Source organism: Anopheles stephensi, chromosome 2 (assembly GCF_013141755.1).
Source record: "Anopheles stephensi strain Indian chromosome 2, UCI_ANSTEP_V1.0, whole genome shotgun sequence".
Lineage (NCBI taxonomy): Eukaryota > Metazoa > Arthropoda > Insecta > Diptera > Culicidae > Anopheles > Anopheles stephensi.
Genome location: NC_050202.1, coordinates 20146824 through 20160243, shown reverse-complemented (window position 1 = coordinate 20160243; position 13420 = coordinate 20146824). Strand labels below are relative to the sequence as shown.

The 13420-nt window shown below is 44.4% G+C and overlaps 1 protein-coding gene across 3 annotated transcripts; it reads right to left on the bottom strand.

Annotated features, from left to right (window-relative positions):
* Window positions 1–2604: 2604 nt before the first annotated feature.
* Window positions 2605–10324, bottom strand: LOC118503553 (phospholipase B1, membrane-associated-like). 3 transcript variants are annotated; one of them, XM_036036957.1, is made up of 7 exons: window positions 10224–10324; window positions 4970–5547; window positions 3874–4052; window positions 3354–3796; window positions 3160–3277; window positions 3007–3080; window positions 2605–2898 (listed from the first exon to the last, which is right to left on the bottom strand). In XM_036036957.1, exons 2-7 carry the CDS (start codon window positions 5286–5288, stop codon window positions 2763–2765), a joined length of 1269 nt encoding a protein of 422 aa, XP_035892850.1. In that variant the 5' UTR covers window positions 5289–5547; window positions 10224–10324; the 3' UTR covers window positions 2605–2762. The 3 variants fall into 3 exon arrangements, with proteins under 3 accessions (XP_035892850.1, XP_035892853.1, XP_035892852.1); XM_036036960.1 differs by having other exon boundaries at window positions 4970–5543; XM_036036959.1 differs by lacking the exon at window positions 10224–10324 and adding an exon at window positions 8924–9255.
* Window positions 10325–13420: the final 3096 nt, after the last annotated feature.

The window sequence follows — 13420 nt, the reverse complement described above, 5'->3', positions numbered from 1 at the left end:
CTTGGAATTTAAAGTTTGAGTTAAAATCATCCAATTCTGTTTTGAGATAGATGCTCAATGGGCCTGGGGCGGTCCGGTGGTCGAGGCGACAGTGGTGTCCCGCAAGCACTTTGCTACGCGTAAAGTCTAGTCACAGAAAGCCAAAAAATAGCAGGCCGAGACTTCTTGGGGTTGTAGTGCCAAGGAAGAAAACGAAGATGATCTTTAAGCTGTAACAGTACTTACTGTTATGCGCAACATTTCCCTTAGCAATTATTCAAACAGATTTAGTCAGCCTTGTTTCTAATTATACAAGTTATATCAATTCCTTTCCTGTGGTTTAATATTCGCACTGGCAGCCTTAATATGTTCATGGATCATGGAAGTTGATAAAATCCTGTAACCAGAATATGGTCTACGCCACTAGATGTTGTGGAGCTCTGATTTTATCCAAGAAATATTCAACTTATTGACTCTTCTAATAAGGTCAATAAGGTTAGTAAGTCAAAAATGGCAGAAATGTCCCAAGAGGTTGTTCAAACTAAGAAGCAAGAACGTGTAAAGATAGATTTACTATCCTATCGTACGATTTAGCTTGCAGGATCGGTAAAGACTTAGTTCCGTAAATTTAAAGACAAGAGCTTATTGGTGCTCTGTATCCAACAACTTCCCAGCATTAAAAAAAAAATGATGATGATAGTTCACTTGCTTTAATAGCCGGTAAAATTGAAACAGCAAACAATCATTAGGCATAAACAAACCTTTCTTTAAAACAAATAATGTGGTTAAGATTAATACGCATATTTGACACACTTCAACCATTCGTCTGAAGGCGTCGTTTATCCACCAGGGGAAGAAAAAAACAACCCCTCACAATGGAACAATTTCGTTACGGATCATTGCAATGCGAACGCGCACCAAGTATCAATCGTCGTCGGCGTTGGGCCTATTAAACTTCTTGTCGATTTACCCGGTTGCGGTTAATAAAATCAAAGCTCGCGTGTAAACCGCCACCAGGCCAACCAGGGCTGTAAACGAGCTGTACGGTAACGGTGGCGTCTACCAAAAACCCCGTGCCGTTATTGCAACATCGTTGCAACGGGAGCGATTATTTAATGTATGTGGTACAATAAAAAGCGATGATCGATGTACAGCGGCGTGTACTGCTCCCTACCGGTACGCTCGATTGGAGTTAGATCGAGTTTGCGAACCCGATGGCCTTATACGATAGGAAGCGTCTGGATTTGGAGCGTGTGTGCGCAATGACAGTTTTGCGCCGTCGTTTGTTTGTTTGTTTGCTCCCTGTTTTTCCGCATGGGAGTGTTATGTGTTTATGTTTCTATAAGGGAACGGCTATAAGAACGGCTTGATTATTTATTTTGCACATTTATTTATAGAAAATATAAGGTTTTTTTTAGATCTTTTCCAAAACTTCCTCAATTTTATGATTTATAGCGCATAGAAATATGTATATCGCTAATTATCACTTGTCACACAACATCACGCCCGGTCTCCAATTCACACTCCAAACACTCCATCATCAGCAATAATTAGCCAACGAAAAACCTCACCCCTCATTTCCCCCTTTTTTCTCATGGTGGTCGATCGGACTATCCTTCGCCCGTTTTTTTTTTTGGCCTCACAAGCGGGAGCCGTTTTTAATTCGATAACATAAGTCTTGATTACCCTAAAACGGTCGATCGTTATGAGAGTGCGAATTGCCAAAAAAGAAGGAATAGAAAAGAAACACACGGCCCATGACTCACGTGTTCTTCGTGTGTTGGCTGCCTGCGGGATATAAAGCAGGCGCAACACAAACTAGGCCGTGGAACACAGAGCCGAAAGACGCGCCGAAGAAAAACACCGCGGATGAAACAAATAAAGTAACGTGCGTCGACATAATCATCACACGGTTCGCCGAGGTGCAGTGGTTGGTTGGCTGCTCGTTGTGTCCGAGTCGGTCGAATCGGTGCGGTTGGTTTTTATGGCCGAACCAGCAACCTGGGGCCCCCCGGGGTGTGATATAAAAAGTAAACATCGCTAGAGGGCATCATCTGGAGGCGGGTGATTGAGCCTTTGCAAGCTCTGCAAGACCTGCTGTAAAAATAAAGACATCGGTTAGGGTACACTTAGGAACTGCAGGGTAAGTTTTATGAATGAAACCCGTACCAGCTCGATCTCATCGAGAAGTATTATCTCATCGCGCTAGCGTAGACTAGTTTAGCCTTTTTAGGGGCTAAAAGCTGGTCCCTTCCTATCATCTGTTGGTGGGCATTTGCTGGAAGGGTGACAAAAGGCAGCTTTCACCAGAGGGAGAGTCTTCCCCATTAATAGAGAGCCAGCGTTCCTCTGTAAATGGCGCACACTTTAAAATCAACACCCCGCGCCCAGATTGTAGGCGCGTGATCGATGCCGCATTTCATTCACAAATTTCAATCGTCGCCATCTTGGAACGGTGACCAAGTCCGGTGTTTCGATACGGAACGCACAAGAATGTCCGATCGAAAGCGAAAGGGCAACGTAACGTCGGTAGTTAACGGACGTCATTCGCATGTTTGACTACTACCTCGTTTGACCTCGTTCAGTGACACACGGCGGGTAACAGGAAAGGCAGACACGTCGTCGTTCGATTGGATTTCGGAACCGGACTTTTATTTAACCTAAAACAACCCTTTTTGTGCTTTCCCTATGTGTGTGTTTTTTTGTATGTATGTCCCCCAATATGAGAGTGTGTGTGTGTGTTATGTGTAGTTAAGGGAACCTCCCCCTAGGGTTACTACCGCCTAACTGTTGTCGTAGGTGTAGATATACGGGGATTCCTTCGAAGGGCAACGAAAGACGTCGATGCCTGGCTTCCAGCCCGTACTCTTTTTCCCCGGCGGTTCCAAAAGATTGTTCCAGTAGGCGACGGCCGCTTGTCTGATTTTTGGGGGGGTGAAAGTTGAGCGGGAGGAAATCAATTTTATTGGACCATGTTACTATTACGAGCTAGCGGATCCGGGAATCCAAACAATCGGTGGTACTTACGCGTGGCCTTTCTGACTCATATGGAAGCAGTCGTACGAGAGAAGTGAGTAGTCGACCTCATTTCCTTTCATGAGCTGGCGTTTTGTTTGAGGGAGAGAAGAAGAAAACGAGGTTGAAGCTTGAAGAGATATACCGAGCAGGGGAAGAACTTACCGAAAGGTTCCTCGTCCACGGCTGATGTACGACGGCAAACTCGTCGAGTCCACGAAATTCGTCCAGCATGGCGACTTCCTCCTCTACCTTTCGGTACTGCATCTGTATTCGAGCCCATCTATGTGTGTGTGAAGGTTAAGACGCTGAAGGTTAGTGTCACATCCTGAGAAATTCTTGCCCGCCCTCTGCCCTACCTAGCTCTGGATTCTTTGGTAGAGTTGTGCAGTGGACCGATCCAACACGGACACTCGGCATGGTGCAGGATCCAGCACATCATCGGCTTCTTCTTGATCGAAACCACCGTCGACACGTCCGGTACGGACACAATGTTAACCAGCGTCCGGGGCAAATTATCACGCAGATACCGGAGCATCTTGAGCAGCGATCTTCGATGCTGCATCGGAAGCGATTCGGGATCTTTGAGTGTGCACACGTACGCACAGATATCGTTACCACCGATCGTGATCGTAAGTAACTTCCAGTCCTTCTTAAAATTAACCCGCCCATCGGTGCGGATGCGTGTCACCATCTGGGCGGCCATGTGTGGTAGCTCCTTCGAGACGGCTCCAATCTCCGCATTGTTAAACTGTGAGTCCCAGTGGAAGCTGTACGAATCCCGGTACGAATATCCAATGAGCTGGAAACGGAGGGAAAAAAACCGTGCCTTTATCGTACGTTGAACTTCGAAACCGGATGTGGCCGATGAAAGCATACCTTCGGATTGAACATTTTCAGTATGTTCGGCAGGGTGGTAGCATTGCGCCAACCCCACTGACCGCCGATGCACCACGACAGGCCACGGTTTTCGGTGTACAGTTGCAGGAAGCTGGTGGCCGATGCACCGCTAGCAGTGATGACGGAATCACCGATCGCAGCCACCACGTTTATGTCACCTGTGGGAAATGAAAGATTGTGCGGGGTAGGGAGTGAAGATGGAAGACGAGAGTTTAATTAAAATAGCTCAGTGGGGGATGCGGTGTTATGGGACGGCTGGTGAACTTTCTTCATCCTTTCTAATCAAGTTTGATCTCGTTATTTTGAAAATGTTATTATCAAAAAAAGATTCAAAACGTATGAGAGTTGGAAAGAAATGAAGAGCAACACAGTTTAAGAAAAATAGACGCTTTATCCATGTTAATAGTCATTTTGGCTACTTTTTACATTAGAATGTTCCAATACCAAATACCAAGTGACTCACAATTTCCATTTGATTTATTTTGCTAGGGGTTCGTCGCTTGCTGAATGAGTCTTTTGAACTATTTTCATTGGAATAATGCTTTCTCTTATCTCGGCACTTTAATTTCTTTTCGATCGCATCCATCCAAACCCACCTTGATGGATAGGCATGTGAATAAAAACATGCCGTTAAAACATTGGGAAGCATTTAAATTTCAAACCGGAACATGGGACGTTGGGCCTTCCACGTTCCAGGAATGCATCGAAAAAACCGCTTGTAAAAGCTGTCATAATATGTTACTAATTTATGCACGCATTATAAGCGACCCACTCGCACAAAACCCTTTTCCAACGCATTCCCTACATTCAAAATGAGCGGCCCCATTGCGTAAAGTGTGTTCCATTAGGAGAAAGATTTAAAGACCCGCTGACGGTGAGCGATGTGTATTGGGCACGTGCCACCAGCCTTGAAGATGCGTTGCGCGAAAGGTGCGCACCCGGAATGCAAATTCTTCTGCCACTCGGGGTTTGTTGTTGGTTTTTTTTGCGGATCAAACACAACCAATATTATTTAACCCCGTGCCGTGCAAGAAAGCTCACGGCCCGGTCTGCAAATGCATTTATAATGACTTACCGGGACGCAGCTTGTGGACGCTGGTCGGTGGTTCCGGACTGCGGCCGACCGCCACGTCACACGGGAACGGTACGGTGTCCGGGATTTTCTTCTGCAGAAATTTGCCGCTCGTCTTGTAGCCGGTCCGGCCGGCCATCATCATCGTGACGTTGCGGTACAGGTGAAAGATGACGCGCCACTGGGCATTGTCGAAGATGGTCGGCTGAAAGGCGCTGATCGCCGCGTTCACCTTCCACCGGTGGAATTTGTTTTCGTGGCACAGCAACAGCAGCAGCACTAGCAGCACGCTTAACGATGACGTTTGACCGAGCAGTTGCATTGTGTTTGCGGGTGGAGACGGCCGGTCGTTAGTGGCCGGCGCGGTTGCGCTTTTCTTTTTGGCCGTTGGGAGAAAGATTCGGTGATGCGATAGGCGAGGAACCTTCGATGCTTTGCTTTAAATGCACTACGCTGAACACTTTAGTCACATCACTAGTCTTCGGGGGGGGTTTTTGTTTTGTTTATCTGTTTCGTACACCGCTACCGGACGTAGCAATTTAAGTTCGATTTAAAAAACAAATCACAGCATCACTGACTACCTTTTTTTGTGCACACGGGATGGGACGAAAACAAGCGGTAATTAGTGAAACTCTCACCCTGTCTTGCTGTGGTGAACTGCATCTCGGTATATGAATCACATCTATTTTTTTCACCAAATGCATCCCCGAAAAGTCCAGCACACTTGCATGCCATCAGGTTTACTTTTTTTTCCTTCGTTGCAACTCCCGAAAAGCATCTGTCAGTTGATAATGCTCCAATCGGAGTGTCTGTTTAGCTAAGTATCAATTAAACCCCCACTTGAAGTTGACCATCTTTACCCCATAAGGGGTAGTTTGATAAATAGTAGCTTCCGTACAGGTTTGCCTTATCTTTACAGCTCCACGTGAAGCAAAGACGACGAAGAAAGCAGTCAAACAGAGTAAATAAAAGCATATGTAGCAAACGTTCGTCGTCCGCTCGGCTGATGAGTTATTAATATGAATGAGCACCGTTGCATCGAATTTCCATCACATTATTGAGCTGGGGCTGGGTGCCGCCAAGGGGGAGGGAAGGCTTCGTATATAATATTTGTTTCCATCGCTACGGTATTTTGATTTGAAACATTAGAAAGTGTCAAAATTATCGTCCAAAAAGCTGCGATGAAGATGTTGTGGTTTGGTAGGACAAAACAAAAATGAGAAGAAGTCAAGATCAGTCGTGCATTAAGTTGGCTTTTGGCTCGTTATCGTTATGGTGGTACACACGAGGAGTCGTGAGGGTGTGAATAAAAAAAGGTCTAAACATTGTTTAGTAAGAAAATGATTTAGTTTCAAATCCCATCAACGCTCATCCCAAAGAGGTTTTAAAATATTATTTTCTAACATCATGAGGTGATAAAGAAAAGGTAGAAAGATAACATATTATTTTATGTTAATGTCAACCTTACATCTTGTTTTCCTAAAGTACCTCTTATCGATCGTTTTACGAGTTAAGGAACTAAATGAGCCATTTTGTGAGCAACAGATGGAGATGAAACGCACCTGTTCCACCGTGGGCATCTTCCAGCCCATGATCTCACTCAAGGTCTTGTATTGAAGCACATAGACACTTCAAGATGATAGGATTGGAGTGTTCCGGTAGCTGGAAATTTACTTTTAGTAAGCTTTTATATGACAAATAAAAGCGATTCAATCTTTAAACCAATACATGATTCAAGAGCTAAAAATCTGTGAGCTTTCAAGCTGTGTACCTATCATGATTATGGTGGTAGTGATCTGGTTATTTATTCAAATTTAAATTCCATTTAAATACATCTAAATTGAGATTTAAATTCTCGGATTGTTTTTCCTCATTTGTCGAAACTCTAAGAGAAGACTTTGAAAGAATTTTGTAAGGATTTTATAGTAACTTATTACTTATTAACTAGATGAAGTAAGGTAACTATTTAAAAAATGTGACATTTTTCCCTGTAAATATCTTTCAAATGACAGAACATCCTACCCGATCACACCAAAAGTGGTGTCAAAATTCAGCACGTAATTAATATAAAAAGTCAAAACGACCGGCTCCAGCTCCGCGTGCCATACATATTGCGTAATTTAACCGTTTGCCGGCTACAATCTCATCGGTGCCGATGATAAGCCGCTGCGCCACCGATCAAACACGCATCGCAAAAGGTATGCTTTGTGAAGCATGAAAACAACGGACCAGGGCAGAAAGCCAAAGCCACATGCACACCACAGCTGTTCACCTTCTTAACATTGACCAAACCGCACACCGTAGAAACACTCGCACACAAACACATAATTGTTTTTCTATGCTGCTTCTTGTGCAAGTTCTTTTGAACCGTACGCGCCTCTGAAGATGGGTGATCGATAATGAGGTCTGATCGCTGATCTGATCGAAATCGAATGGGAGCATTGGCTCGGTGGCGTTTTCTTCCCTATCCCCCCCACTTCAGAGGGGGCCAATTGAAATGAAGTGGTTGTTTGAGGCTTGCAATCGATTTTGCGGCGGTACTTTGGGTGCGTATCGAATTAAGTGAGCATGAATCGAGCAGCCGGCGCACGTACCCCGAACATTCAGCTTTTGTTCTGCATAATTTGCTGTGGTTAGATTCGCTGCGGTGTTTAAGGTGGTTGGGGGTTGGGTGTGAGAGGTGTTTCGGTTGCATAATGGGGGTTGGGTTGTGGTTTACTGGGCGTCACGGGGTGTCTCAAGAGCAAGAACAGTTGTGTGGCTTGGAAGCCCTATCGAAGAGAGAGAGAGGCGAGTTTCTAGAACTTGTTGGAACGTTTCTCAATTTCTATAAATATAACTTGGATGGATTGAGAAAGCTTTTTTTCGATGGGAACTAATTCTAATACAGCTAGTACACATCCAGGTCTCTAAGCGTTAAGCGTGGTCCTTAAACGACCATTTCCTTTGATTGAGCAATATATGATTTGACACTTTGACTACGAAGCAATATTTGATTGAGTCTTCTAGATGCTACCATGGGTATATCAATATAGTTAGTTTTACTATTCAAAACATCATTAAGCGACTTAGCAGATATTGAATATCTTACAATGATCCAAAGGGAAACTGGCTCAAGGAAATCGTGTGCCAAGAACTTTTGAGTATAAAGCTATAAGAAGAAGACGATCATAGTCTCATACAGTTTAAGCAATTCAGATTTTTTTTCGTAAAACCAATAAAACAGTGTATTTTTAGAAATCAAAGGCTTAATTATTTAAGCCTAACACTGCCCGTCTCAGAACACAGCCAGTAGCAAGAAGCGTGCCGAATTTAATTAAAACATGCGTGCGTTTTGATTGCTGCTCTTAAACTGTGTTACCAAACTATGCAAAACAGTCAGCTTCCCAGCTAACTGACCCTCTCCCATGGGCCATTGCCAATGTCACCGACCGTATGCAGATTGACGATTATCGACCTACACCAATAGCCGTGAAATTTCGATTTTGGCAAACCCGAAACATTTTTTGTCTGTTGTATGAATATTTATGTTAGTCGCTGACTGGTTTTTTGGTTGATGGCTTGTCGTTAAACGATTCGTAGTAGTAACTGGATTATATGGTATTCGGAGATAGTCACTGCAGAAATGATAGGACTACTGTGCTATAATTATAGCAGATTCTCAGTTTTGCAATAAATAAATAAAATAGACGAGCTAGCATAGCTGGCTTTAGGTGCTTTCCAAGTTTTAAAGAGGAAACTATCTCTCAGCTTATATGATTTTCTTTTCGAAAAACTAAGTAAAAAAATTAGACATTCCTTTGTAAGACATTTCCAAAATTAAAAAGCCGTAACAAACGTAACAAGCGACTTTCATTTCCCAGGCCCCAAACCTCGCAATTTCCTAAACACAATTTCCGAAATTAGTTTTATCACTTTATTGGCACGAAGCCCCCCTTCACTTCAACTCAAACTCACCCAATACACCAATCACAGTAATCTCCGCACATCCGTACAACCACCCAAAAACGCATAGAAGCGTCCATTCTTCATTGTGTCCATTACATCACAGGCGTACACCGCATTCACTTCTGGCACTCGGGTTCCCTTTTTTCCCCCGAAACCGTTTCGAGCGGGCATGGGAAAACGAGATGCAAAGAAAGACGATTTTCCTTTCGAAAAGAAAAAGAAAGAAGGGTGGTGGGAGGAGAGCGCAAAAAACATAAAATCCACCATACTGACCGGTCGTGACCGTTCTTTCGGTGGCGTCCGCGCCGTAACTAATAAGCCAATAAATTGTGCCGGCTTCCCAGCTGGACCCACCATCACCCCCTCCACGGTGGCTAAGATTCCGGTTGCATGATAGTGAACCCACTCGCGTTTAATTCGCGATTTTTTTTTCTTTGCGCAGTCGTTGGGTTGCATTTATTCGTAATCCAAATGAAAATGAAACCCACATGTGCAGAATTCCATTCCCTGTTTGGGGGGAGGATGTTGGGCCAGGAGGCTGCAGGAAAACCTAATTGCAAAATGGTAGAAACAGGTTGATTACACTGCCCTGATGCACGTACTAACTCACACACACACACGTTCGACACTTTACGACACAGAAACAGGCCGTCACTAGACAGTCCACGAACACGGAACCAAATATGCACCGAATAAATAGAAAAAGCTGGGGCAAAAAAAACACACACACACACACACACACACACTGTCTAGTTGCGATATTAAAGCAAATGGGTCTTTACACTGTACGCTGGCTGGCTTTTGGCTAATGGTTCATTTGGATATATCCAAAGCGCATACGATTGCAATCTCGGCCGGTTGCCTCTGGAGGCAACTGCATCTCACTGCCGCGAGTCTCTCGAAATCTGGAAACTGGAACTCGGCAAAACTCGAATTTTCTGTACCTCACTCGGACACAGCACACCAGAAAAATGGATCACCATATGATCGGGTTAGGTTTGCCGCGGCCCAACTAGAAATGCACTCTCTGCACGGTGAGTTGAACGAGCGTATAAGACACGAACAGCCATCACAAGCTAGGGCTGCCAGGAAACTGTGCAAGCACACGCAGAAGTTGCCGAAAATGGACAAGAACAATCCTGAACCGGTCTCTATCACACGCGGGATACGCTTTTCCCGGTTGTTTACGTCACACGTCGGCTGCCCGATCCACCGCACTTAGATCTTACACAATCCGAACACCGCACTGTGCCCGGGATCGGGAGAAAAACTATCCCCCCGAGCGCTGATTCAGCTTTTGGACACAAACCCGTTTGTTTCAGCATTAGCGTACGGGCACGGAACCGCGCACGGGACCGAAACAACAGCGCGAGCAGTTGGCGCATACGCGTCCGCTTGCTATCAGCTCTCCGGCGCAACTAATGCTGCGAGCGCGCCACATTGACGAGCTGCTCGATCGCGATCGTGTGTGGTGGGTTTTTGGTGGTGCTATCGGGAAATTTTACCCGCGCGTGGTTGACGGTGAGAGGGGGAGAGGGAGAAGGGTGGTGCGTTCCCCGCCCTACTCACTGTGCGGAGTGCGTGTGTACGTGCTGGGTGAAGATGGGTTCTGTGAGGTTTCTTTCAATTTTGGCAAATAGATTGCGATCTCGGTGGGGATACGCGCGTGCGTCCTTTCTCTTTAGCGTAATTGGTCAAATGGCACTCGGGAGATGGTACTGCACTGAAGATTAGCGCTAAACGGCTTCTGGCAAGCAAGGCGGGTGGCTGGGTGACGCTGGTATTTGGGTAGTGTAATGAGTGATTGAGAAGCGGTTTTATTTTAGGGGGCGAGCGATTCTTGCATCACGGCACGTGAAGGACAATTGAATAGGGTAGGTTTTGAAGGAAACATGCGATTATGCAGTTGATATTGGTGTATTTGATACATGATTCTAATCAATAGGAGATTAGTTTGATAACGGGTAGGACTATTTGCAGAGTTTTCATGCATCAAGCTTTTGCTACGATGAACGTGTTATTGTGTAAGCCAACTAATTAGTTTCATAAAATCAAATAAGCAAGAAATGGGAGCCTCAGCACTCAGAGCTCGTCATTGTAGCGACACCTTCATTGTCCTTCCTCGCATACGGGGCCAAATAGCCTTCTGAGCATCTTCCTCTCGAACGCGGATAAGAGGGCTTCGTCAGTTTTGGACCATGTTCATGTCTCAGAGGCGCATGTGAGTTCTGGGACTATAAATATTCTGTAAAGCTTCGTCCGTCGCGACAGGTATCTAGAGTGGAGAAGTTTCCTCAGGCTGTATTATGACAGGTTGGTATCCAGCACCCTTGCGCGGTACTCAACATCATTATTGCTGTCGGTGGTGACTTTTGGCCCTAGATAAGTGAAGTTTTGGGCGACTTCAAAGGTACGGTCACCTGTCTGTACATCACCCATGTGTAAATCAGGGGTGGAGGTGCCACCATCATTTTAGTTTTCACCTAGTTAATCTTCAACCCGAGGTTTAGTGCCGCTCGGTCGATCCTTTGTTAAGCTTTTGCTAAATAGGAGAGCCTCAAACCAATGATGCCTATTTTATCAGCGTATACGCTAAGTAGATAAAATAGTGTAGTAGATAAAATAATTGTAAATTTGGAAGATTTTGGATAAATTTCATAATTGAAATTAGAATAAGCAAGAGCAAACAACCGAATTTAAGTAGGATAGGACATATAAGCAGAATACTGGTTGCTCTATAACCAAGAAAGGTGTTGGCCTGCCACTTCTGGTTTTTCATGACTTGTTTTTACCTGCAGCTTGAAAGTCAACCCTTCGTTCCTGGGGGCGGATTTGATGGGCCATGGGATTTGAAACCCGCCCCTGTCGTGTGAAGACCAATCTCAGAATTTAGACGAGTGAATTACCAATACCATCCTTACCCCAAATTCGAGATCAAGCCAAAACAAGCCAATGATTCGGTTCAGTTGAAACCAGGATAGAGTAACTTCAGTCTCTGATAATCGTGAGATGATTTCCATAAAGCATAGGAGTATGTATTTTTTATCCATAAACATCAGAAACTCGTGTGAGAAATAATTGGAGAATTTCTTTCTAACTACACACACAGTTTCAGACTTACTCCAATCAATCTGGAGTGGGTAAACAACTTAATGCAAATCAATCAAAAAAAGTTAGCTTGAGTTGAAAATAAATGAAGAAAGAGTAGACACTTATTCCTAAGCGTAAAAAGGAACCTTTACCTTCTGCAGGAAAAAAACTGTTATCCTCCCCGGATTAATAACCACAATTAAATTAATTCTATTAAGCCGATACACTTTCATCGTTAGGAGCTTCCCATTACCACTCAGTAAAAAAACAGCTAGAAATAATACCACTCGCGCATAAAAAAGAAAGCAATAAAAGCATGGAAACGATCATCTTAAGCCGGAAACCTTACTTCCAAACAATTTAACGCCTCAACAGCCGAGCAAAAAAGGTTGCATGCAGCCCCTACGCAAAAGAAGCCCGGAGTGTTTGTTCGCCCTGTTCACCCCTCCGCTATCCAATTTATTCTTATCAAACTGCACCCAATGCAATTGAGTTGACGGCTTGCAAAAGGATTAAGGAAATTCATTACAACCTCCCGGGGGGAAACGGCCGCTCCAGCCGGGCGGATTCAAAATGTTTTTCCCCAAGCCAAATGTGCATTGAAACGGTGCAGAGCATAAATTATGCTTTCGGGCTTTAGCGCGGCACGTACAGCATGGTTCTCGATGGTGGGATGAGAGTGAAATTTCGACCTCACCTCGAGGGACCGTTCTGTTCGGGACTTCATTCATCTTGTGCGTCTTTGTCGTTGGTTTTATTTTTGTCGTCGTTTTTATTTGTTTGCAAGACGCCCGGCAAAAGGGGGACGGTTTGGTAAAGTATTAAAAACAAAACAGAAACAACCCTCGGTTTCGATCAAACGAGCGAGAATACGGAGAGCATAGGGGATCCCGTGGGTATGGTTGGGAAGTAATGAACTGGGAAGGATTTTCATTACTGTGCAACTGGTGAAAATCCTGTGTATGCTGGGGGGTACCGTACTGCCGGAAGGGGGGAGGGGGAATGGAGCTGGAACTCGATACGAAATGAAAAACGTTTTCTCATCCATTCACCTTGAAGTGCAGCGACATGCTGGGTAGGATGAGGAGGGCGATGATGATGACGGTGATGTCTTTGTTTTTGCTCAACCGACTCATCTGATGGCTTACGCCAAAGACAATAACTGCACAAAGGGATGTGACGGGTTAGAAAAATATGTTTGGTTCGTTACCATACAGGGTTGCGGAGTAGAGCACGTAAAGTTTGAGCCATTTTTAAACATTGATTTAAATAATATAAAAGTTAAAGTTTACATTTTGGGCTTTCAGGATTATCTAAAAGTGGAACCGCAAAATGTTTAGAAAACTTGTCAAAATATCAGTTTCATCAGTAAAAGGACTAAATTATTTTTTTCTAGTTCTTGTTGTGAATTGTCCA